This window comes from Euphorbia lathyris, chromosome 10 (assembly GCF_963576675.1).
Source record: "Euphorbia lathyris chromosome 10, ddEupLath1.1, whole genome shotgun sequence".
Lineage (NCBI taxonomy): Eukaryota > Viridiplantae > Streptophyta > Magnoliopsida > Malpighiales > Euphorbiaceae > Euphorbia > Euphorbia lathyris.
The window spans coordinates 29,032,625-29,058,965 of record NC_088919.1 but is presented as its reverse complement, the minus strand read 5'-3'; the positions used below and the strand labels follow the sequence as shown (position 1 = coordinate 29,058,965).

Genomic DNA, 26,341 nt, shown 5'->3' with positions numbered 1-26,341 from the left:
TTGTAAAATTGAGAGAGTGGTGCTGAGTACTCGGTTTTAAGTACTCAGCGGTAGAGAATCTAAGTGTTTGGTTATAGCGCTCAGTAGGAGTTGAGTAGACGAATAGAGGAAGGTACTCTTGCATATTCAACTGCCTTGTAAACGGTTTGTGCTCTACCTTTAAAGAGCTCAGTATTGGATTGAAAAACCCCAGAGGGATTCTGGGGACTAGACGTAGGCGGAGAGGCCGAACCAGGATAAGTCTGCTGATTAAATTGCTCAGGATATAAATTGTAAAAGCTGACACTGAGTAATCTTGGTGCTGAGTTGGAAGCTGACCTCAAGTGTTAATTCCCAACTCACAAGTAAAACAGTTCTAGTCAGCATCTGACTAAAGCTGTCTTACATCTCTCGACCGTGCTGACCTAAACTAAGTTAAGTAACTTAAAGAATTGATTAAGTCAGCATTATTAAATGAAAAAGTTAGATTAGTTCCTAACCCCCCCCCCCCCCTTGGAACTAATCACACGGGACCAACAAGTGGCATCAGAGCTCAGTAGCTCACTACTCAAAGATAAAACTATCTTGAGCTGATCCCTATAAATGGCTGAGAACAGCACTCGCTTCCTTCCAGGAAATCAAACAACACAGATACTCCCTGAGGGATTATCAATTAGTCGACCTCCCTTGTTCTTCGGATCAAACTATACATTATGGAAGAACATGATGAAGAATTTTATTCAAGCTACAAACATGAGTGCGTGGCTTGCGATAGTTCAAGGCCCATTTGTGCCTTTCAAAATGGTAAATAACGAGAAAGTCGCTAAGAGAGAAACTGAGTGGTCAGAAGATGACCTTAGAAAATTACAAAATAACGCTTCGGCTATCAATATGCTTCACTATGCATTAGATGCTACAGAGTACAATGAAATTTCAGGTTATGAGTCAGCATAGGAAATATGGAAGAAGCTCGAAATGACCTATGAAGGCACAAGCAAGGTCAAGGAATCAAAGGTGAACTAACATATGAGGTTGTATGAGCTGTTCGAGATGAATGAAAATGAAGACATCTCGGAGATGAACTCAAGGTTCACAAATATCATCAATGAGCTTAAACGACTCGGTAAGAACTTCACAAAAGAAGAGCAGGTGAAGAAAATCTTGAGAAGTCTACCCAAGAGCTGGCAAGCTAAGAAGACAGCTGTGGAAGAAGCTCAAGACTTGACCACATACAAATACGATGAGCTGATCGAATCTCTGTTGACTCACGAGATCTCCATGAAAAACTTTGAAGCTAAAGAAAAGTCAGAGGACAAGAAACAAAAATCACTTGTCATGAAAGCTGACTCAACCGAAGCTGACTCATCAAATGATGAGGAAATGGCCATGTTTACAAGAAAAATGAAGAAGTTGTTCAGAAAGAATGACAAGAACAGCAAAAGGCCATTCAGAAGAAGCGATAAGTACAAAGCTGAGTCCAGCGACAAATACAAAAAGGACAGCTCCAAGTCTGTCACGTGCTTTGAATGCCACCAAACTGGGCACATTAAATCAAGCTGTCCAAATCTGAAGAAAGACAAGAAAGGTAGCAGAAAAGCTATGGTGGCAACGTAGAGCGATAGTGATGAGTCAACCTCATCAGAAGCTGATGCAAATGAGATAGCAAATATATGCTTCATGGCCGACGACGCTGCTGACCACTGCCGATCTGAGCAAGCTGACCTCTCAGGTGGATCTGACCAAGAGGAAGACTCCAATGAGGTAACATCTCTACTCTTGCTTAGAAATGAAATGGTTAACGCCCTGAGTGAACTATATACACTGACTAAAAAGTGTAACAAGAAAATAAAGACACTCAGCAGGCGATGTGATGAGATTGAAGAGGTCAAACTGAGTGACCTCCGATATCTTCTCCAAGACAACACCAGACAAGATGAAAATCTAAAAGTCATGCATGGTTTTATCTCGGAAGTCCAAACTGAGTCAAAGAAACTAAGAAAGGACATCAACTATACAGAACCAGCTGAGTACATCGGCTAAGAAAAGGTTCTATCCCAATGCTGAGTTTCAAGGTACTGGTCAGCATAGACAGTACACTCAGCAGAACAGTCAGTGTGACTGTTGTGGGAAAAGAGGACACACCATTGATGTGTGTTGGTATACTCGGCGGAATATCCAATGCGACTTCTGTGGAAAGAAAGGCCATACCACTAAGGTATGTTGGCATGCTTAGCACAATCGTGCTGACCAGAAACAAAATCACCCTCAAAGGGTAACTAACCTATTGTGACTTCTGTGGTAAAGCTAGCCACACCATAAACATATGTCGTCACAAATTAAAATATGATGTTTCACCTGTTCATGCTAACAAACGAGGACCCAAAAAGAATTGGGTACCTAAAGATGAATAGTCTAAATTGTAGGTGAGCCTGAGGTGCGTGGAGAAGTCAAAGCTTTGGTATATTGACAGCGCATGCTCGAGGCACATGACTGGTGATGAAACTCAATTCATCACACTTGAGCGTAAACGAGGTGGAAGTGTAAGCTTCGGAGACAATGAGAAGGGTAAGATAGTCGGTTCAGGTACTATCGGATGTAACCCTACTATTGAGTCAGTCTCCTTAGTCAGGGGTCTCAAATATAACCTATTGAGCGTGGCTCAGCTGTGTGACAGTGGTAGAAACGTTGTATTTGATGCCACTGAGTGTCGGATACTCGAGGGAAAAACAAACGAATTGATTTTAACTGCCCCTCGTGTTGACAATGTTTATATGTTGAGTTTAGAAAAGAATTTTTCAAAAAATATATGCTTAGTGTTAAAGGAGGATAACTCCTGGCTATGGCATAGAAGACTTGGTCATGTAAGCATGGACCTCCTTGCCAAATTAGCAAGAAAGCAACTAGTTGAGGGATTACCTAAACTTAGATTTGAGAAAGATCAATTATGTAATGCTTGTCAGCAAGGTAAACAAACTAAAAAGTCTTTTCAAAGTAAAAATATTGTCTCAACAAAACGACCATTGGAATTGCTACACTTGGATCTTTTCGGACCGGTCCAGCCACTCAGCTTGGGCGGTAAGAGATTTTCCTTAGTCATTGTAGATGATTTCTCTCAGTATACATGGGTTCTCTTGCTGAGTAGCAAGGATGAAGCCTTTGAGATGTTTTTAACATTGATAAGAAAACTTGAAAATGACAGAGATTTAAAACTGGCTCACATCCGTAGTGATAATGGTGGAGAATTCAAAAACCAACAGTTTGTTGAATTCTGTGAAGTCATCGGCATTGACCACAATTTTTCTGCTCCTACAACTCCTCAACAAAATGGGGTTGTTGAAAGGAAGAACAGAACTCTAGTTGAAATAGCTAGGACAATGCTGAGTGAAAATAGGCTTCCAAAGTATTTCTGGGGAGAAGCTGTCAACACAGCATGCTATATACTCAATAGGGCTTTAGTTAGACCTATTCTTAAGAAAACCCCCTATGAACTTTGGAAAGGACGAAAGCCCAATATTGGATACTTTCGTGCTTTTGGTTGTAAATGTTTTATACTTAATACGAAAGACAACCTAGCCAAATTTGATTCTAAAGCTGACAAATCGATCTTTCTAGGGTACTCAACTAACAGTAAAGCATATAGGGTGTTCAATAAACGAACTCAAATTGTAGAAGAGTTTGTCCATATAGAGTTCGATGAAACTGACCCTGCAGGTAAGTCAAGTCAGTCTGGCGAAGATGACCCAAGCTCAGCTTCCGCTGACCAAAATGGAGCCACTGAGTCATTACCACACGGGCTGACCAAAGGTAAAAGCGAACCCGAAATTACCTTTGCTGACCAATCTAAAACTGCAGAGATTGTTGAAACACCAGCTGCTGACAACTCAATATTACCCAAAGAAATCAAAATTCCAAAAGGACACTCGGAGAAGTCCATTCTTGATGCTGTTGAGAATAACCTGATGACAAGAAATCAACTCAGGAGATATCTTAGCAATGTTGCGTTTGTCTCAGTCTATGAACCAAAGAACTTCACCGATGCTGAGCACGACGAATTCTGGATCAATGCTATGCAAGAAGAGCTTGATCAATTCAAGAGAAATGAGGTATGGGATTTAGTACCAAAACCTAGGAATCAAAAGACCATAGGAACTAAGTGGGTCTTTAGAAACAAACTAGATGAGCAAGGCAATGTAGTCAGGAACAAAGCCCGACTTGTAGCTCAAGGCTATAGTCAGCAAGAGGGAATTGACTATGGTGAGACCTTTGCTCCCGTTGCTAGGTTAGAGGCTATACGTATATTATGTGCATATGCTAGTTTTATGAACTTCAAACTATATCAAATGGATGTCAAAAGTGCTTTTCTTAATGGATTTATAAACGAAGAGGTATATGTTAGTCAGCCTCCGGGGTTTGAAGATCCCAAATTTCCAAACCACGTTTATAAACTCAAGAAGGCCCTGTATGGCCTGAAACAAGCACCGCGTGCTTGGTACGAGAGGTTGACCAGTTTCCTGCTGACCAGGAACTATGTTAGAGGCAAAGCTGACACAACTTTGTTCATTAAGAAAAAGGGTAAAAACACCCTGCTGGCACAAATTTACGTAGATGACATAATCTTTGGTGCTACTGATGAATCTATGTGCAAAGAATTTACTGAGTTCGAGATGTTAATGATGGGGAGAACTCAACTTCTTCCTTGGACTACAAATAAAGCAAGGGAAGAACAGCATCTTCATCAGTCAGTCTAAGTATGCCAAAGAAATGTTAAAGAAATTCGATATCGAAGAATGTAAGCCCATATCTACCCCAATGGGTACTGACACTGTCCTTTGTACTGACGAGAAAGGTAAGTCAGTAGATAGTAAATTATATTGAGGTATGATTGGCTCTCTACTTTATCTTACTGCTAGTAGACCTGACATTCAGTACTCAGTATGTTATTGCGCAAGATATCAAGCTGACCCCAGGGAATCTCACCTTATAGCTGTAAAAAGAATTTTCAGATATTTGCAGAGCTCAATTAATGCAGGTTTATGGTATCCAAATACAAATGACTTCACACTCATTGGATACACTGTCGCTGACTATGGACGAGATAAGCTAGAATGTAAGAGTACTTCAGGAGGGTGTCACTTCCTTGAAAGCTGTCTAGTATCTTGGTTCAGCAAGAAGCAATCGTCAGTGGCACTGTCAACAACTGGAGCTGAGTACATTGTTGCTGGAAGCTGTGTGGCCCAGGTCCAATGGAGTAAGCAACAACTGGAGGATTATGGAGTACAAACTGACACAATTGAAGTCAAATGTGACAACAAGAGTGCCATTGACTTGTCCAAAAATCCAATCCAACACAGCAGGATGAAGCATGTTAGCATTCGACATCACTTCATTAGAGATCATGTACTCAAAGGGGAGATCAAGCTGACTTACGTACCAACAGATGAACAGCTTGCGGATATCTTTACGAAGCCTCTGGCTCGTGAGCAATTTAACATACTAAGGGAAGCTATCGGTATGTCTAATCCTCTTCAATAAAATTCTATGCTTAATTGAATGTTGAGTGATTACCATGTTGAGTGATTAGTGCTAAATTAGTAACTATTGCATGCTGAGCTAAATATGAAGTATATCACCCTATGCTGAGTAGACATACATATTGAGTGATTATCATAAACTGAATTACTAAGCACACGAATATTTCTTCTACATAAAACTGAGCACTCAGAAAAACGAAAACGCTTGAGATTCTAGATACTGAGTAAAAGACAGCGAAAACAATAAATGCTAGCATGCACATTAAATAGCCACCTAGGATGACGTAAGCGCAATTATTAGAAAACACATGCGCCGAATGTGTCATAAATGCCAGGATTCCTGTCGATTGATCATCTCGATGCCAAACCGCCATTCCGACCTATCAGATCAACTTGGCATTCCTATAAATAGTGGACGAATTCCCACTCATACCTCTTTACATTCGAAATTTCTGGCATTCAATCTCTCTCTCTCCTAAATCTCAATTCTTCTCAAAATTTCTCAAGGAATCATGTCTGATGATTCACAAAATATCTCCTGTGCCGGTTACGACAACAACCGCTCTAATGAAAATCCTCCTTCCCCTGCTCAGCAGGACTACGAAGAGACCTCTATTGAGTCTCAAGGAAATGGTCAGCATGACCAAACTAAGATCAGCACCTCCGGCAAGAACCCTCAAGCTGACCAAGCAACCCCTTCGAAAAAGAAGAAGGAAAATAAAGACAAGCAGCCAAAGGAAGATGTATTCCTTCCTGTATACAACAGCGTCAAGGGTTGTGAGGTACTTCGATGCCGCTGGTTCTCTAAGGGATTTGTAGAGGCTGAGAAACCCTTCTGTGAATGGATCTCCAAAAACGGCTGGTCTGAATTCTTCTCTCTCCCTGGAAATACCTTCCCACAGTTAGTAAGGGAATTTTACACAAACCTCAGGGTTAACAAGAACAATGTTGACCATCTGGTAACCAGTGTCAAAGGCAAGAACATAACGATTACTCAATCCTATCTAGCAACTTTGCTAAAGTTGCCGGCCAAAGGTAAAGAATTCAGGACCACAAACGCCAAACTTGACTACCCTGTTGAGTTCTGTAAATCGAAGGACCACAAAGGAGAAATAGCCAGTACGTGTATGGGTCGGAATCAAAAAATGGCTCATTACATCCTGACCAACTTCATATTCCCTAAGGCCAACTCCGCCTCATCAGCCGCCAATTTCGAGCAGTGCTTTATCTGGCACATGCTGACCTACAAACCACTCAATATGCCCGTCTTTCTTATCGGTGCATTCCAACGGAGTACCGGGAAACTTAGGATGTGATCCCTTATAACAAAAATTCTTCAGGACCATCAGGTGAGCACGGTCGAAGAAGTTGAGACTTGGGGTACTGAAATCACAGCGGCACTGCTGTTTGGGTTAGCATACAACCAACCCCTCAAGTCTAAGAAAGGAAAGGGGGTTATTGAAGAAAATGAGGAAGAAGTTAATGCTGAGGAAGGAGCACAAGCTATGCCGACCAAGAAAGGAAAGAAAGTGGTGGTGAACAAGGAACCTGTTGATCGCACTAGACAGGATAAAAAGAGGAAAACTGCCCAAACCTCTTCCAAAGATATTAACTCAGCTCCGAAGAAGATTTGGTTTGTATCAAGTGCGAAGAAAGCTGATGCTGAGCAAGGTCAGGAGGAACCTAAGTCAGCAGAAAAACAGAAAAGGCCAGTTGTGCCTGAAGAAGAAAGTGAGGACATACCTGAAATGCCTCTGAAAAAGAAGAAGAAGAGCTATGGGCTGACGCCAATCGAAGCCAACCCACTTGACTTCGTGGTTACTCCTGAATCTCACTTTGTACGGAGTCAAGATATTGACCTTGAAAAGACTCCTACTGACCAGGAGGAAGAACTGGGTAATATTGGAGTTCAGTTTGATGCTGAAAAGACAGATGATGTTGAGCCAAGTGAGACGGTGGCTGCTGAGCAAAATAAGTCAGTTGAAGCTGAGCCAACTGAAAAGCACGCTGAGTCAATAGCAAAAGACAAAGCTGTGAGAGATCTCAATGCTGACCTTGGGCTGAACTCCTCTTCTGAGTCCCTTGACTACATTGCTGCTGATCCTTCTCCTCTAACAAATAAGAGCAGCACAGGCAAACGACTCAAACGAAAGGCTAAAAAATCTCCAGTCATTGACCTTCTGGACGATTCTCCCCTAAGTGAACCAATCACTGACCTCACCACACTCCAGTTTCAATTTTTCTTAACGGTCACTGAGCCAACTCCAGACCAACTTAAGAAAAAGCAAGCCTCTGTTTCTCAAGCTGAGGAACAAGCCGATCCCAAACCTCTTGAGGGTCCAATTTCTACCGAGTAAGTGCTCGAAGTTCCTGCTGCTCAAGACAAAGAGTTAGCAAAGGAAAATCCTGCTCAAGTCAGTTTTGAATTGCCTCCACCTTCACAAACTACTCCAACTCAAAATGACGCTGAGCAGGTCAATATTTCTGCTGATCCACCTCTTCTAAATCCTTCAACGCAGAAGGAAACCCAATCAGTTCCTGCTGCTGACATGAACAAAAGACCAGCTGCTGACCACGCTGGCACATCTGGTTCTGGACAGCACCAAACTCCTCCTCCATTCGGTGCTATTCCAATTCCGGTCTCTGAACCACAAACTGATGAATCCTATGCTTTCTTGCATGCTACTGAGTCTGGACGAAGAATCATCGACTCAGCTCAAGCCCTACTTCAGGATATTCATCAGCCTCATGCCGATGCTACTGGGTCTGCCCATGTTGAGCCAACACATATCTCCTCTGTCACTCAACTTTTAACCGAAATCAAGGGTCTCAAGGACTTGATGAGTGTCATGACATCCTTTGCATCTCAACAGCCCAAGCAAGAATCAATAGTGAAGCTGGCTGAACTCCAGCTGACAATGTCAATCATATGAATTCTATCCAGGGCCAACTCAATACTTTGTCAGCTGCGAACTCAATCTATGCAACCTCTGCTGAGGTTAATCAACTTTTTACCCAGCTAACTTCTTAGCTGACCAGAGCTCGTGAATTAATCTCATCCTCCTCCCAGTGTTCCATCGAGCAAATTGGTGAAGCCGTTCGTCTACTCAACTTGAGTAAAGAAGAAATGGATACTGACCAAGTAAAGACAAATGAGATTCTGCAGTACTCTCAAGCCACATTTAAACATGTTCGACATACCAATGCTCAACGCCAGTTCTATGATGCTGCTTTGCTCAAAATGTATCATCAATCATATGCCAAGTTGACTGATACTATAACTTGGATCGGGAAATATCAAGAGTATCTTCTCAGTATGCTCAGTGCCACCATTAGGATACCCGCTTCCACTCTAGACGATGGCATGGCAGTCTTCGACGGTCTTCGAGAGAGTACGAGTCAACTCCAAGCGTACTCATCAAAACTGACTCGTGTTGTTCTTCACGATACCTTTACTCCTCCATCGCCGGATGATGGCAAAACGGGGGAGAAGAAGCAAGCTGCTGCTGGAACTCAGCAGAAAATGGGAGAAGCATCTGGTTCCGGAACTCAGCTCAAACCGGGCAATCAGGGTCAGCGACAAAGAACCGCCAAAGGCAAAGGAATAGCTAACCAAGCTCAAGTCAACAGGAAGAAATAGATTGGCTAGTCTTAGTTCTTAACTTGTAGTTTTATCTGGCGTGTTCTATTTTGTTAATGCTGACCATCTATATATATTTATGCATCCTTTATTCAAACTAACAAATCTTATGTGATGCTTACTTACTTGTTGTGCTTTGTGCTGATCTATCTTAAATGAACAAACAAACAAAATTAAAAAGGAATATACTCAGTACACATTAGCTCTGATACATCTTTTCATAACTCTGATACCTGAACTGACTATGTATCAAACTGAGTAAACATATGTTCCAAGTATTGACAATCTTCTGAAAGCTGACCTAGGCTCATCTGAATTAGATCTTGGAAGGTCTAGAATTGAACTAAGTCAGTATAGGCATGTCTTAATTTTACTCGATTAAATCTTAGAAGGTTTAGAGTTAATTTAAGTCAACAGATTCAACCCTTACGGGGGAGTGACTTCAGAAGTTTAAAAAGAATTTCAATCATGGGGAATCTCAATGCTGAGTTCCACAATTAAATATTTTGCCAACATCAAAATGGGGGAGTTTGTTGAAACACCTTTCCACATGATTTTGATTTGACAAAATTATTTAAGTTAATCCATGATTAAGTGGAAATTAAATTTAAGTGCTTTGATTTAATTATACTAATGTGTTTGTTCAATGTTGAGTATAAGTATAAATGAAAACAGAAATAAAAAGTAAAACAGGACGAAGTCAGCATGAGAACCCAGCACAAGCTGAGTGGAGTGTAACTCAACATTATAGAAGATAAGCCTTCTTCAGAACAAATGATTGAAGACGAAGCTGACCAAAGGAAGCTGAGTAGAACACAACTCAGTATAGAGAAGTCTTCCTCTAAACTAAAGCTTGCAGACAAAGATGACCATGGAAGCTGAGCAAAATACAAGTCAGTATCGTCAGAGACTAAGTTCAAAGGCAGCGTCTATAAAAGTCAAGCTGAGTGTTCATCAGGACAGCGTCAATGATCCGTTTACTAAAAGACAAGATCCGACAACGTCTACGCAAATACAGAAACCTTGGAATTACGTACAGAGTCAATTTCGAGACGCATGGGTCAACTGGCATTTGGCTAAAGGACGAAACTGGCGCTAGAAGACGAACTTGTAGGAAGAAGACAAGCCTGATGCCTGCTAAATTCAGACGACAGGATTGGCCTGCGAATTCTGAATGCTGACCAAGGGAATGACGCAATAGATCCGTTTGAATCCAACGGATACTTCCGAATTCAAATAATTAGAGCTTCAGAATCAACTATAAAAGGACAAGACCATCTCTTGGATCCTTTGCCGAAAAATACAAGAGAAAAAGAATATACATACAAAGTACATTCAAACAAGAAAGAAGATCTTACACCAAATTTTTATTTCTGTGTAAAAGCTAGATTGAATTTGTATTCATCTAAAGTATTCTTCATCTAGAAAGAACAGATTTGTATCAATTGTAAAATTGAGAGAGTGGTGCTGAGTACTCGGTTTTAAGTACTCAGCGGTAGAGAATCTGAGTGTTTGATTATAGCGCTCAGTAGGAGTTGAGTAGACGAATAGAGGAAGGTACTCTTGCATATTCAACTGCCTTATAAACGGTTTGTGCTCTACCTTTAATGAGCTCAATATTGGATTAAAAAATCCCGGAGGGATTCTGGGGACTGGATGTAGGTGGAGAGACCGAACCAGGATAAGTCTGCTGAGTAATTTCTAACTCTCTCTCTCAATATATATATATATATATATATATATATATATATATATATATATATATATGTATGTATGTATGTATGTATGTGTTGGTTGATTAAATTGGTCAGGATATAAATTGTAAAAGCTGACACTGAGTAATCTTGGTGCTGAGTTGGAAGCTGACCTCAAGTGTTAATTCCCAACTCACAAGTAAAATAGTTCTAGTCAGCATCTGACTAAAGCTGTCTTACATCTCTCGGTCGTGCTGACCTAAACTAAGTTAAGTAACTTAAAGAATTGATTAAGTCAGCATTATTAAACGAAAAAGTTATATTAGTTCCTAAACCCCCCCTTTGGAACTAATCACACGGGACCAACAATAAGCTCATGCAGGGATTGCAGTCAAGTAAGTGAAGGAATTGATGATGAAGTATCATAATATCCCATGCTGATAGATTACACATTTTTTTGGGCGTTTGTACTTTTTTGGATCGTTTGTACTTTTTTTATCGTTTGTACTTTTTAAATCTTAACTTATATTATAATTTGAAGTTTTTGCATTCGAATTCGTTTTCTTATGCATATTGTTCTTATCTTTTAAAATCTATATTCAATGGTGTGTCAATGTGTGAAATAAATAAAATACATGGATTGATTTGGAATTTAAAAAAATACATTAAACGCGTCTCTATTTCGCGTTTAGACATTCAAGGACTCAAGAACTTTCCCCCCTTTCAGAACGTTTGTTTCCCGCTACAAACGCTAAACTCTTCAAAATTTGTGCAAAATTCAGCCTTCGATTCGATCATTCTGTCCTTCTTTCCTTCCTGTTAGTTCTCCCTCATTATTCTCCTTTAACCAATTTACAGTACAACTTGTTAATCTTACAAATGATGAGCAAGAGAAAACGAAGTAACAGTGGAACACGAAGCAATAAGAAGATGAAAGTTAAATACGATGTGGAAACTAGGTATCTAAAGTTTAATACGGCTAAACTTGATAGCATGCCTACTCTAAAAGGTATGTACATTGATTTGGAGTCTCTAAAGAAGATTAATTTTGATGTTTCTGATTGGATTGATGCATTGCAACTGAGGAAGTTATTGACTGTCAAAGAACCTACCTATGATAAATTGGTTAGGGAGTTTTATAAGAACATAAGACGAAATAAGAATTCTACTGAGTTGCATTCAAGTGTTAGGGATGTGAAAATTAAAGTTGATTGTACATTGCTAGGAACATTGTTTGGTTTGAAAGATGATGACAATGGTTTTTGTGTCAAAAATCCGTCTGACAAGGCTATTGAGTGGGATGGGTATGATGATAGCTCTTTCAAAGCAAGTATTTTAGAGAAAAATGCTAAATGGTTTTGTGGGGGAAATTTGAAAGTTTCTGTCAAATTTATGCGTATAATAATTAAAAAAAACTTGTTGCCTAAACATAGCAGCTGGTATAACTGTAGCATTGCTGAGAGGATAGTTATGTGGCATTTTTTTTAATAAGGAGCCTATGAATTTTGCACAACAAATAATTTACAACATCTTGAATAGGCATAGGGCAGGAAAAAAAGAACGAAAGAAAGATCTCCATCTCCCGCATGGTAATTTGCTAACTGTGATTTTTAAGCACTTCAAAGTTCCTATGACAGTGAACGACAAAGTATCCAAGAGCCTGCATACTATCAATGCAAGATACTGGCTACGTTTAGCCAACTTGACCGAAAGGAGAGGATGGATTTTGTCAAAATTTGTCAATGTAGGAACTGATGTAGTGCTTTGTGACAAAAGCACAATGTTAAATGATGTAGAAAATGAGGAAGATGATGGGAGAGATGAGGATATGGACGATCATTTTGTTGGAACTGATGCTGATGATGGTGTTGGTAACGTTGGAGGATCTGACCAACCATCAAATGGTAGTGATTGAGGAAGTGCCTTGTGAGATTGACCAAATAGAGAAAGAGACTCGGTTGGAGCAGATGGTTGAGGAATGTAGAGTACGTGAGGAGTCGCCTTCATCCACTCATTCAATCAAGAAACTGCTTATACTGGATTTGAATGGACTGCTTTTCGGTTCTACAACCCATCTTCTGCGGCCACACTCCATTCCATTTTTAAAATTATACTTTGAACATTTTGATGTGGCAATTTGGTCATCAAAAATGAGGTGTGATGGTCCGATTGTTCAATGTATTTTATCGTTTTATGCTTCCACTCCATTCATTCATCTAATTTTTTGTTTGTTCAACTGTTTTTCAAGGCACAATATCAATAAAGTACTCGGAGCTTTCAAACCAGTTGGAGATATCTACATAAAACTCAAGTTTATTTAGGTTAGACATCATTCATTCTGATTATTATCGTTTATTTTTGGGATCATTTCTTTTCAGAACCGTTTCATAGAATGTTTTTTACTTTACATGATCAGACGAAATGCAAAGTAACGAATGTCAACACTAACCCACATTCAAACAAACCAATAATGTTTAAGGACTTGTGAGCTGTTTGGGCAGAATATCCAGAATATAATGCCTCAAATACGGTGTTAATTGATGATAGTCCCTATAAAGCATTCCTGAATTCTGTAAGGGTATTCATCATAGTATAGTTAACTGGCATTGTTGATGATTTAAATTTTTCTTTCTGAATCAATGTGCAGGAATACAGTTTCCTATTTCCACAGACATATACGGGAAAGGAACCAGATGACAATTTCGTAGGTGAAGTTCAATTAGATTTGTAATAATCTTCAGTATCCAACCAAAATGTAATTAGTCAACTGATGTAACACGAAAATTCGCAGATACAAACGGACCTTTTGTACGATACCTGAAGCCACTTACGATTGTTGATGATGTTGCTGCATTCATTCAAGAGAATCGCTTTGGAGAAAGTGCAATTTCACGGCATCGCAAAATGTGGAGACAATGCATGGTTGCCTATGCGCTTGGTAACTTGATTCGTCAAACAAATTGACAATTGTATAGTTACAATATGCATCATTTACGAGTCCTAAAGTTAGACACGGGTTAGACAAGCAAGGGGTTTTTTCGGTTCCCCTCTTATATATATATACTTGGTTCTATTCATTAATAAGATAACACGTAGTATTGCTCTTAAATCTTATATACTATATTATTATGGTTTTAGCAAAGTTGAAGTAATTTGGATTAGTGACTTTAATTAGAGACCTTATAATCATCCTATTACAAGTCCTAAACGGTTAGTCTTGTCTAAGACTAACATCTTCTAATCACCAGCTTATTTTTTTAGTTGTGGATTTTTTTTTTTTTTTTGCTTTATTATAATTCACTTATAAGTTGTTTCAATGATATTGTTGTTGAAATGTTGATGTTTGCACAATTTAAAGATATATGTTACAAATATACTTGTTTTTCTATAATAAGTAATTTTGTCCTCCTATTTTGAAAAACATATTTTAAGGTCCCTAACTTTTGCCAATATATGAGGACTAAAAAGTGTGTTAGGTAAAAACTAGGGGACCAATAAATTATTTACCCTATTTTAATTGAATTTATTTAATAATTTGTTGATTAATAAACCAAAAATACAAATCTGATTAAACCCCGATCAGTCTCTGATTAATCCTCGATTAGTCAGGGACTAATCCCTGAGTAATCCTTGAGGGCCCTGTCCGCCCGACTAGCGCCTATCGTGTTTTACAACCATGGCTTGATGTACATAAATAGAAAAGACGTTTTTTTAATTTAGAAAAAATATATGCGAGAAGAAAACGTTTCATTTTCCCATTTAATTTTAATTTATTTATATTAGTGGATATAGATGCTTCAATTCTTTAAACCCATTGATTGTCCAATGGGATTGCAGGACTCGCGTGGAAAATCGAACAAAATTATGACTGTACATCGAAGGAATACAAATCTCTGTTCTTTCATTAATTTAAGTAGATTTAGAAGATCTTCTAACTCCAAGAGTCATTTCGAAATTTATTAATGGACCTTTGATGTTCCAAAGCTTTCTTGTAACTAGAGTCCTCCATTATAAATTTAGAGCACATCACTGAACATCCTTGACAATCCACAAAATCTCTCTCTGTTCGAATACCTTCTCTCTGTTTCAAACGAAGAAGAAGTTTTTCATCCCAAAGCATTCCTCGTAATCATTCCTTATCCATATGTTTTTTAATTTATGTTTCTACTCTTTGCAATATATTTAATACTGAATCCTCATGAAATGTTATGTTTCAACCCCGAAAATAGATCTCCAGCCATGCCTGCTGTTAGGGTTCCGCTTGACAGATTTTTAACTCAAACACTAGAAACACTTCAGTTACCAAATTTCCTTTCCTATTCCACTGTCAGAAATGGAAATTTCATAATGGCTGTCTCTTTCATGTACAAGAGAGTAGACACTGAGCTTGCATGTTATCATATCGTCGTAAGTAATCTATCAGCATCCGAACCTGAAGCCCTTTAGGATGCTTGTAAGAAAGCAATGGACTTTCTTAAGTTAGAGTACCAATTGATCTATGAAGACTACGACTACATTGAACTAGAGAGGGTGGATAGCGTTAATGATGCATGTAAATGTATGAAGAAAGGATAGATTTGGAAGCAAAAAAAAAATTATCTAAGTTTGTAATTAGAAAAAACAAAGATGTCCTTAGTCTGGTCGACCAAATCCACAGTGCTTCAAAGGATTTAATTGAATAGATCTGTACTGGGCCGTTTTGCCCTTTTCCTTGTTTTTTCTGTTTACTAATAGGTTGTTTGGTGTATGTGTTTACCATATTTACCATTAATATAAATCATCTTCTTTTCTTGTTCTCTTTTTATGTTCAGTTTATTCCTTAGATTAATATTTGACCTTTTGGTTTGTTTCATAACCGTTTTTTTAGATGAATACCGTTGTTACATTCAGTAAATCGGATATATTGAAGGAGGCAGTTCAGCAATTGTCTTTGAGAGAGCCAGTAAACGATCTCGCTATCGTGAATACTGAGGATTTTGATTTTCCATAGAAGCACATATGTGGAACAACCCTCTTCTTCGATGTATACCCAACTCAGATAAGATTCACCGGTGAAAGTTGTATTTCACAGAGCATAGCAATAGAGAAGGCTGCTATAGAATGTCTGAAATATCTTCGTATTCATAAGGGAGTTGAGATTATGGACTACAATTATACTGAATATGAGCAGAAGAAGAGTAACTTGGCTCATTTGATAAGAGGATTAGAAGGATCAAGTACGGACCATAGGGCAGTATGCAATGCAAAGAAAACTGAAATCAGAGCATGTTTTCGTAGGGCTTTTACCGAATTTGATCGCATTAAGGAAATATTGTATGAGTAGAAGTAGAGTTAAGCAAATTCTCATGTTAGTTTTTAACTTTTTACTTCATTCTCCGGTTTGTGTTTGAACAATTTCAAATTAATTTATGGCAAATTACTTTATAATTTTTACTTTGTTCATGTTAGTCTTGCTAACATATGAAGTTTGGATTACTCTTGCCCAAGATGAATATCCTTCACAGTTTCACATTCACAGTTCACTTTGGCTTACTCTTACCCAAGATGCATATCCTTCACATGATTTCTTAATGAATTTGAATGAATCGTATAGTTTTTCATAAGATTTCCGCTTAAGTTCATAAGTGTGGCTGAAATTTGTAAACCCATTGTAGGACGCGCGTGGAAAATCGATCCAAAAGTGTTCCTGGTAATCATTCCTTATCCAATTGTTTTTTATTTTATGTTTTTACTCTTTGAAAATTATATATTTACTATTGAATCCTCATACAATGTTATGTTTGAACCCCAAAATAAATCTCCAGCCATGTCTACTGTTAGAGTTCCTCTTGACAGATATTTAACGCAAACCCTAGATACACTTCAATTACCAAATTTCGTTTCAAGAACAACAATTGAAAATTGAAATTTCATAGTGACTGTCTCTTTCATGTACAAAAGAATAAAAAATGAGCTTGCATGCTATCATACTGTCGTCAATGAGCCATCAGCATCTGAACCTGAAGCCCGATAGGATGCTTGCAAGAAAGCAATGCACTTTCTTAAGGGCAAACACCAATTGATCTTTGAAGACTACAGCCACAAAGAAATAGAGAAGATTAAATCCTATGGTGATGTTGTTTTTGCAATGCAAGTGTCTGAAGACATGTAGACCGAATCCACATTGCTTTAATGGATTCACTTGAATAGATATGTACTATGGCGTTTTCCCCTTTTCCTTGTTTTTTCTGACAATATAGTAGGTTGTTGTTTGATGTATGTGTTTACTATATAAATCATATTTTCTTGTTCGCGTTGTGTTTACCTTATTTCTTATATTAATATTCGATCTTTTTTTTGTTTGTTTTATAACCAATTTCTTAGATGAAGGAGATAGTTCAGCAACTGTCTTTGTAAGAGCCAATACACGAATTCACTCACCAGGATACTGAGGATGAAGATTTCCCACAGAAGTTCATATATAACACAGTTCTCTTCTTAAATGAAGCCTCATTTCAGATTAAATACACCTGTGAAAGCTATGTTTTCGAAAGTGTGGCAATGGAAAAGGCTGCACTAGGATGTCTGAACTTTCTCAGTTGGAATAAAAAAGTTGAGATTATGGACTACAATTATGCTGAACTAAGGGGGAGGAAGAGAAACTTATCTAATTTGATAGGAGGATTAGAACAAACAAGTACGGACCGATGGGCAATATACGATAGAAAGAAAACTGAAATCAAAGAAAGGTACAACAGGGTTTATGCCGAACTTGATCGAATTAGGGAAATATAGTATGAATAGAAGTAGATTTAAGCAAATTCTCATGTTACTTTTTAACTTTTTACTTCATTCTCCGGTTTGTGTTTGAACAACAACCACTAAAATTAGAATCTTTTGATTCTGGATTTGAATATTACTATTCGATTCAATTCAGCTTTATTTCGATCCGAATCTACAGGCAAATCTAAATTAAAATAAAATCTTACGCTTCCATTCAATCTTATGAAGTTGATAACGAGGCAGAAAATCATAGTTAGAAATTTAAACTCATCATCTCTACTCGGAGCATCTCCAAGAGACTCTTAGTACACTCTAAAAATAATATACATAATTGACTCTTAGGGGGCGTTTGGTTTGGGGTCTTTAGGAATGGGAATGGGAATGGGAATGAGAGGGTTTCATTCCCTTTGTTCTTGTTTGTTTACAAAAAAAAACTCATTCCCTCTACCCACTTTAGGTTAAGCCATTACCCCATACTCTCAAGGGAATTGGATTCCCTTTACCCTCATTCACTTTTCTAAACATATCCAAACACATAGGGGAATTAATGGTTATTCCTTTCCTTTCCTTTGATTTCCCTTTCTTGATTCCTTTTCCCTTACCCCTTGTGAACCAAACGCCCTCTTAGTGATTTAAGAATGATTAAGATATATCATCTCCAACAATACTCCTTATATTCACTTCTTATTTATTATTTTATTATTAATATTATTATTTATTGTTATATTTACTAATAATGTAATGAGAGAGACTCATTAATAATAAATTATTAATAAAAAATGAAGTTAAGAGACACTAAGAGGTGGAGAGAGGCTATCTATTAATAGAGAGGATTGATAGACTCTTAGTTATTTGAGGTGTTGATTTTTAAATCTCTCTCCTCAAATTTTGACTTAAGAACCAAATTAAGAGGTTGTTGGAGATGCTCTAAGCTATTAAATAGAATCATTGTGAATTAGTTCTATTAGGATTGCATTTCCACTAGATTTGAATTTTAAGTACTTGGTTAATATGATTTCTTTGCTTACATTAAATTGCATTTCTAGACTAATATTTGATAGTATTTTAAGTTCAACATGGTAAATCTTCAAAAAAAATTTTATAATATCATAAAGTTTAACTGAATCTTACGATTCGGTTCGCTTGATGAGTCACGATTGCATTACAACATTTATTACATTTCATTGCATTACATTATATCGTACCAAAAGCCTACTATATATAATTCTATGGATGAATGATTTTGTGGTAAATGCAGCAACCAGCTGTCTTCTGCAGAATCTATTGATTGATTACAAGAATTGAAAGTGTTCTTTGCTATAGTCCAATTAATAGTAATATGAAAACGTCTTATTGTTTGGTTACATTAAAACTTGTCACTGAACGATAAAAACGATTGCCCAGAAGACATAAATTGAGGTTTTGGTCTCAACGGAAAACTGTCCCTCAACGAAAAACCGAATAAATTGCCAATATCATTCTTCCTTGAAATTTTTTCTATAGTCCAATTAATAGTCATATGAAAACGTCTTCTTGTTTTGTTACATTAAAACTTGTCCTGGACGATAAAAACGATTGCCCAGCATACATAAATTGAGGTTTTAGTCTCGATGGAAAAGTGTCCCTCAACGAAAAATTAAATAATGATCATGATAACAGAAAAATGAAAACCCAAATTTGCAAATCACATCATTTAACGAGGTTTAGCGCCTAAGTTCTTGAAATTGGAAGATTTTGATACATTTTTCCCAAACTTCTTTTGAAGATCGAGTAAATCAGAATCTGATAGAGTTTTTCAAAGATAACAAAAAATGCTATTAGTAATTGGAAGTTTCACAGTGAGGTGATTAGAAAACAAAATTGATTATATAGCTTTAATATTCTTTGGGATTGGAGTGTGATTAAAAAAAGTGAGAGATAAATTATAAATTTTTGTTGGGATTGATAGGTGGGAAAGATAATTATAGAAATACTTTGAGATAAATTAGGAAATTGATGCCCAAAGTTTTTATTAGGAAATTTGGAAAGAATCCGAAATAAATTTATAGAATTTAGAAAGACTATTTATTTAATAACTGATGCCAACGTTTTTTATTTGGAAAAAATAATTTGGAAAGAATCTAATGCCAACGTTTTTAATCAACTATAAATTTTTTTTCTTTAATTTAATCAAGTATAAGTTAATAGGTACTAATACATTACTATAATTGGAGCCCTTCTCATCCTTGGGCCCTGAGCAGGTACCCCTCTTGCCCATGCTCAGGACGAACCTGCATTTATTGAGGGGCTATTTTATTTTGGTTCCATGGAATGAGTTAAAACCATTAACGACTTTCCTATATATATATGGACGAACCTACATTTATTGAGGGGCTATTTTATTTTGGTTCCATGAAATGAGTTAAAACCATTAACGACTTTCCTATATATATATATATATATATATATATATATATATATATATAAACTAATTCATTAAAGATATTTTTAAAGTGAATTAGATAGAATTTCTCAATACAATATTAGCCAGGATATTGATGCAGATAAAGATTTATTTCAACACTTTAAAACCTAATTTCTCAATATCAATTGATATTAAAAGGGATTAAAAAAAATAAGGTATAAATTTAACCATATAATTAACGTAAAAGAATAGTACAATCTTTTAGGTGGTCAAGCCATGTCGTCAGAGCTTGGAGTTCTTATATTAAGCACCGGATCTTCCATATCACTCGGAGGACCTCAATTCACATTTGGACATATATTGTGACCCCACGTAATAATTAAAATAGTTGGACCTCTTATAATATGTGTAGGTCCATGTTATACATGTCAAAATATGTATGAAAGGTTCTCCATATGACATAGAGAACCGGGTGCTTCTAATAATTGGCCCAGAGGTTGCCCAGATCCAACCCTGATGTACATTTGAAGAATAATAAGGTACTAGTAATGCCTACCTGCCATTGCCAAGATATGCCATATCTATCTTCCAAATGAATTTTGCTTTTACAGCGAAATAGTTGGTGTGGAAACCAAATAATGGTATATTTTCATCAATAGGTTTCTTCATTTGTAATACAATATGAGTGATTGCATAAGTTACTATTCAAAGTCTCCATAATCCAAACTATTTCCAGACCTTATTCATTACATTTTTCATCTCTTTCCTACACTTCGATTCTTTCTAGCAAACAAATTTACATACACATATATATATATATATATATATATATATGTCAGGATGGAACCTCTTCCTCAATACTTCGACGACTTACCTCGCTTTTTCTCGCTTTTTCGGTTTCTGGCAAACAATCACCGTCTGCCCCCAACTTTCCATCTTCTCCTCAGCATGTCATATTTGGAGACGACGACTTTTATAACCTGAAATCTGAACCTACCTCGTATTAGATATCAACATCAATGACGCGTTCGGTCAGTAAACCTTACAATTGCTGTTGTGAGTACTTAAAAAAGCAAGGTCTCTAATAAGTAGCAATAATGCTTACACAAAAAATCTACATCATCACACACCTTCAAAGATGAAATGCTGAGGATAGATTCCTATGAAACAATCTCACAACATTTTAATTTGATGCTGAGCTCGTAGCAAGCGAAGCTGGTGTATTGCTTCCACTTAAAGTGCCCTCTCTGCGTGTGTCAACATTATCCTGGTTGCTCCTTTGATTAACTAAGTAATCGGTTGAATGATTTGATACAGAAACTCCATCAGCTCCCAGATCATCTCTCATTTCAAGGCGCTCCATCATACGTGACACACTTGCAATTCCAGCATTCACTTCTCTCCGAACTTCAGAACCAATATCTGAAATTGAACTACTACGAGAGAACAGCCTCTCTTTCCATCCTCTTGTACTTCTTGAAATCGACTCCTTGTACCTAAGAACAACCTTTAGAATTACTTAAAGATATATATAACATGCGGGTAAATTACACCTATGAACCTTTAACTTTGGTTTACTTTCTTTATGGCCCCTGAACTTTAAAACCGGGCATACAAGTCTCTTAACCTTTGATTGGTCAATAGCAGGTAATCCTCCATTATAGAGCAGATGGAAATGATATTCTAAGCAATTTTAATTCTTGAATATTTTTGTTCTGAGGTTATTTAGATATTGTTTAGTTAGGAGAGAGAAAACTCCGAAAATTGTAATTTTGGAAAATAAAGGTTATAGGGGGGATGTGGTTAAACAACTTTAATTCTTGAACTTTTCCATTTTGAGGTCATCATTTTGAGATCGATTATTTTCATAAAGAACTTTTATAAAGGGCAAAGTTTAGGGACTTTTATGTCCAGGTTTGAAGCTCAGGAGCCAAGGCCAAAGTTGACGGATCATGAATGTAATTTACCCTAGAAGAAAGTGTAGCATGCTACAAAATATACCTCATTGACACTGCATTAAGTCTTGATTTTAGAGACTCTGAAAATGATTGAAGCTCTGATGGTCCGTCAAGGTCTTGATTTGGCAGTGAAGAATGACTAGCATTGATTCTATAAACAAATGAATGACGAAATAGTGAGCATGAACGTTATAATAGCCCCAAAAGGATAATAAAAAGCTTGAATAAAGAAAATGATGATCACGTAAATACCAAAAAGAAACTATCAATACCGATTATTAGTTCTTTGACGAGTTGTAGGCAAACTGGTAGATCGAGATGCAGAATGATGCATTACTGGAGATGGAAATTGCCTGTTTTGTTGCGAATTTTCATCCCCGTGAAATGATGTACGTGGAGTAGAAGAACTCGCACCAGAAACTCCAGCTGGTTCATTTTCCCCTTCTCCCAGAGCCCGAGAGGAAGATACATGGCCTGAACGCGCATTAGGATGGGTAGAAAATACCAGGAAGTGTGGATGATTATGGGGAGATTGCCTATGTCTATGGCTCTCTCTCCGCCCAAAGTGGTGGGTCCTTCCCATAGCTGCAGCAGCCGCCAGGTGCTGGATTATACGCTCTTCGAGATCAGAATCACTTGCACCAACTGGTAACTGCAATACGATACAAAAGTAATCAGAATCTGGTGGATACTGCGCGCAAAAATTTCAAGCCAAATGAATTCTGCAATATAATACGGACATGTTGCAATTCAAAATCACCAAGTGTAGGATGATGAAATATGGTAGCGTTCCTTGAAGGAGCAGCCCTCAGTTTCCTCTCCTGCTCTACTGCCTCAAGCAATTCTTGACTGCCAGAGTAGTGCAATGATTAATTCATTACATGTCAAAACATTGTCGAGACAAAGCCAAGATCAAAACGAACCTGGCAGGATCCTTCAGAATGATTGACCGCAAACACATGGGACACTCCGAGCTTCTTTGGCACCTACAAGTTGAAACCTACCGCAAATTAAAGGTTTTTCTTTTCCCTTTTTCTTTTCCCTTCCGTTTTCCATAACATTTATCACACCTGAAAACTAGCCCCTTGCGAGTTCTTTAAGCTTAAACTTAAGTTCCTAGAACAATATCTATTTACCACATGGAAACAAAAATGATATGGAACATCACTTTATTTACTTCGATTCAAGACCAAAATAAGTTTCATATAATTTCCAAGCACAATATGAAGCTAAGAAAATTGATTTATTGTACTATACCATTCAAGGATGCACTGGAGGTGATACTCATGCTTGCAATTAGTTACCTGCAATGTAGAATGAAAAATACAACTGTAAGGCATTACAGACCACCCAAACCAAAAATACAAAAAAGGAGCACACATGATGCATAAAACATATGGATGAATGACATACGTATAGCACAAACTATTACCGTTGAAGGATCATTTTCGCAAAAATCCTCAAGGCAAATGCTGCAAGCATCATCACAGGAATCCTGAATTCCTCCCTCCACGAAAGCTGCAGCTGACGTCATGTGAGTTTCATGTTTCTTCCCCTCCTCCTCCATCTCCAGAACCTTTCAACGCTCAATTCATATAAGAATCAATCTTGCTTTGCATTGCTAAAGAAATGCATTTTTAAGTTGAACTATGAAACGAATACAAACCTTTCTATCACCAGAAAGATCAACAAAGCAAACAATATAAACACATCCTTACCAAAAATAAAAAATAAAAATCCCAAAAAGCCTAACGAACCACAACAAACCCTTCTTGCCAAACCCAAATTAGGCTGAATGATCAATTCAGTACTTATTGCCAAACCCAAATTAGGCTGAAGAACAATTCAGCATCAAAACAGTATTAAACATCTACATAAGCGAGCCAAATTACTTCTCTGGATGAAGCTTATCTAATCAATATTAAAAAACACTGGCTCAAGTGAATTAATTACACCATCATTCTGAGATATAAAATGTTTTAGAGAAATCAATTTCGAGCAGAATTTAGCTGGAATAATTATGCACATACAAATAAACCCAGATGAAAACTTGACCAGTATAATCAGATAAACATATAAACCCCATCACAGCACATAAACTTGCAATAAAATGAGGAAACAATATATACAGGAAAAAAAAAGGAAAAAGGGGGAAATAAAAACATGCGTGCACCTCCAGAGAGGAAAATGGAAAAGCTCCAGAAAATGGGTGAAGAAAGAAGCCTAGGAAACGCCCATAAAATGCCCTGAAGATCAAATCTTTGAGTTATTCTTTTGAAAGGAAAGGATGCTATAGATCCATGGAAACCCTAGAATTCAGGGAAACTCAAAATGATGATATTGATAAAAGGAAGAGAGAGAGAGAGAGATGGAGAAGACGTGGCCACCTTAGCCTTTAATTATGTTTTTATTTATGGATTCGCTTAGTTTGTTTGTTGGTTGGTTGCTTTTTTTTTTTTTTTTTTTTAAGAAATGCACATTTTATTAACTCGAAGAAATTTGATCCTTACAAACAACAGCTGTTAACCAATGTGGTAGAGGCGGAACCAGAGAAATTGGGGTGGACTCGAGTCCCCGCAGGTTGTCGGAAAATTGAAAAAAAAAAAAAGTTAGTAATGATGTCTTATAATATTTTGGAGAGAATTATATTGACTCTATGTAGTATTATTTTAATGTTTAAAGTTAGATGAGATGGTTAAGGATGGTTCTATGTTCAACTCCCTCCAACCTCACTTTTTTGAAATTTTTTTATTTATTTTAATTTTATTTTTCAATAATTATAAAAACATGTTACCATTATTAATTAATTTAAATGTACTTTTTATTTTTATTGTGATAACACTTTTGAATTCATTTTTTTTTTAATGGAAATGCTAAAATTTCATTAAATAATAAAATTGCTAATACAACATGAAAAGAGTAAGGAGTAAAACCTCACATACATATAAGCTAAGCCTAATACATAATCCACACGGACAAGAAAGTGACTAAAAAAAAGCAAAACAGGCCATTAAAGGTACCTTTTGAATTCATTTTTAATGTCTTTACCGTAAAAAAAAATCAAAATATTTAATATTCATTTTTATTATTATGTTTTTACCATTAAAAAAAAGTAAACATGTTTAATTTTCTATTAGTTCAATGCTAGCTTCTAAAAATGATAACATTTTTACAGTTTTAACGCGTTGGATGCTAAAAAAAATTTGTTCAACCCTAACGGGCTGGACTTTAAAAATTTACCGTCAACCGCACAATTATAATTAGCCCCCCAAATTATTGTGTTAAAATTTATTGAATTTTACTTGATATAATATTTTTAACGTTATAAAAATTTATTATTAAATATTTAAGCCCCAGCTTAGTTTGGGTTCTGGTTCCGCCACTGCAATGTGGTATAACAGAACTCTAAGTGTAAAAACAACACAAAAATTAGGAAGATAAGAAATTAATCTTCTACATTCTTGCATAATACTACCAAATTCGGACAAATCACTCTTAGCAGTTAAAACCATAAGCTACTAGCTCCGTATCCACCTTGAAAGTAACCTTTGATAGTCCAAGAGAAAGCACACATTGGATCGAGCTTCGGAGGGCGATAGCTTCTGCAATCTTCGAGTTGTATACGCCATCCACCCACGAACTCATCCAACTCACCCCTTATATGTTGTTGTTCCGGATGATTGCTCCTGCCCCACTTCTGCTAGCTGTTGTGAATATAGCGATATCTAGATAGCATTTCACCCTTTCGATATCTGAACGCCTCCACTTGTCTGTAACTGCTCGACTCACCGTGATGTGCTTCCTATTCTATAGTTGCTGATTTCTTTGCCCCCAGATCGTCCAAAGGACAACTGCTACCTTACTGTTTATTGGCGTTGTATTGTGAATACAAAAATCAGAAAGCCATTCTTCAATTCGATTCCATTGGCCACTCGGAGGAGCTAGACATGCAGCATGCCAACAATCTTTGGTGAACTGACAATCTACAAATAAATGTCATCCAATTTCAACATCCACGTCACAAAATAAATAGTTCAAACTTATATCCATATGTCATTCAAATAGCTGATACCACGTAGGAAGACAGTTATTTCCAAACCTCCACATGAACATCAGAACCTTAGGCGACAAATCCAATTTCCACAACCTACTCCATTCATAATTCCCTCCATGACCCAGTCGAAGTTTTGAAGAACATGATATCCGAATTTCGATGAGTATGTCCCGTCTTTGGTAAAGTGCTAGATCAATCTATCCGCTGAGTTGTCCAAGAGTATGTTCATATTAACGACCATGTCTCCCTCCTCTTTGTTAAAACAATTTGACACCTTTCCTCTATCCCAAATTCGAGCCTCGTCCACCCATAAATCGCA

At 37.1% G+C, this 26,341-nt stretch overlaps 1 protein-coding gene across 2 annotated transcripts; it reads right to left on the bottom strand.

Moving 5' to 3' along the window:
- Positions 1-20,626: 20,626 nt before the first annotated feature.
- On the bottom strand, positions 20,627-24,368 carry LOC136208960 (E3 ubiquitin-protein ligase RHF2A-like). Of its 2 annotated transcripts, none has more exons than XM_066000268.1 (9): positions 24,142-24,368; positions 23,401-23,544; positions 23,226-23,272; positions 22,892-22,954; positions 22,709-22,817; positions 22,241-22,620; positions 22,012-22,119; positions 21,141-21,506; positions 20,627-20,990 (listed from the first exon to the last, which is right to left on the bottom strand). In XM_066000268.1, exons 2-8 carry the CDS (start codon positions 23,533-23,535, stop codon positions 21,194-21,196), a joined length of 1,155 nt encoding a protein of 384 aa, XP_065856340.1. In that variant the 5' UTR covers positions 23,536-23,544; positions 24,142-24,368; the 3' UTR covers positions 20,627-20,990; positions 21,141-21,193. The 2 variants fall into 2 exon arrangements, with proteins under 2 accessions (XP_065856340.1, XP_065856339.1); XM_066000267.1 differs by having other exon boundaries at positions 20,627-20,997; positions 24,142-24,367.
- Between the last annotated feature and the right edge of the window lie 1,973 nt (positions 24,369-26,341).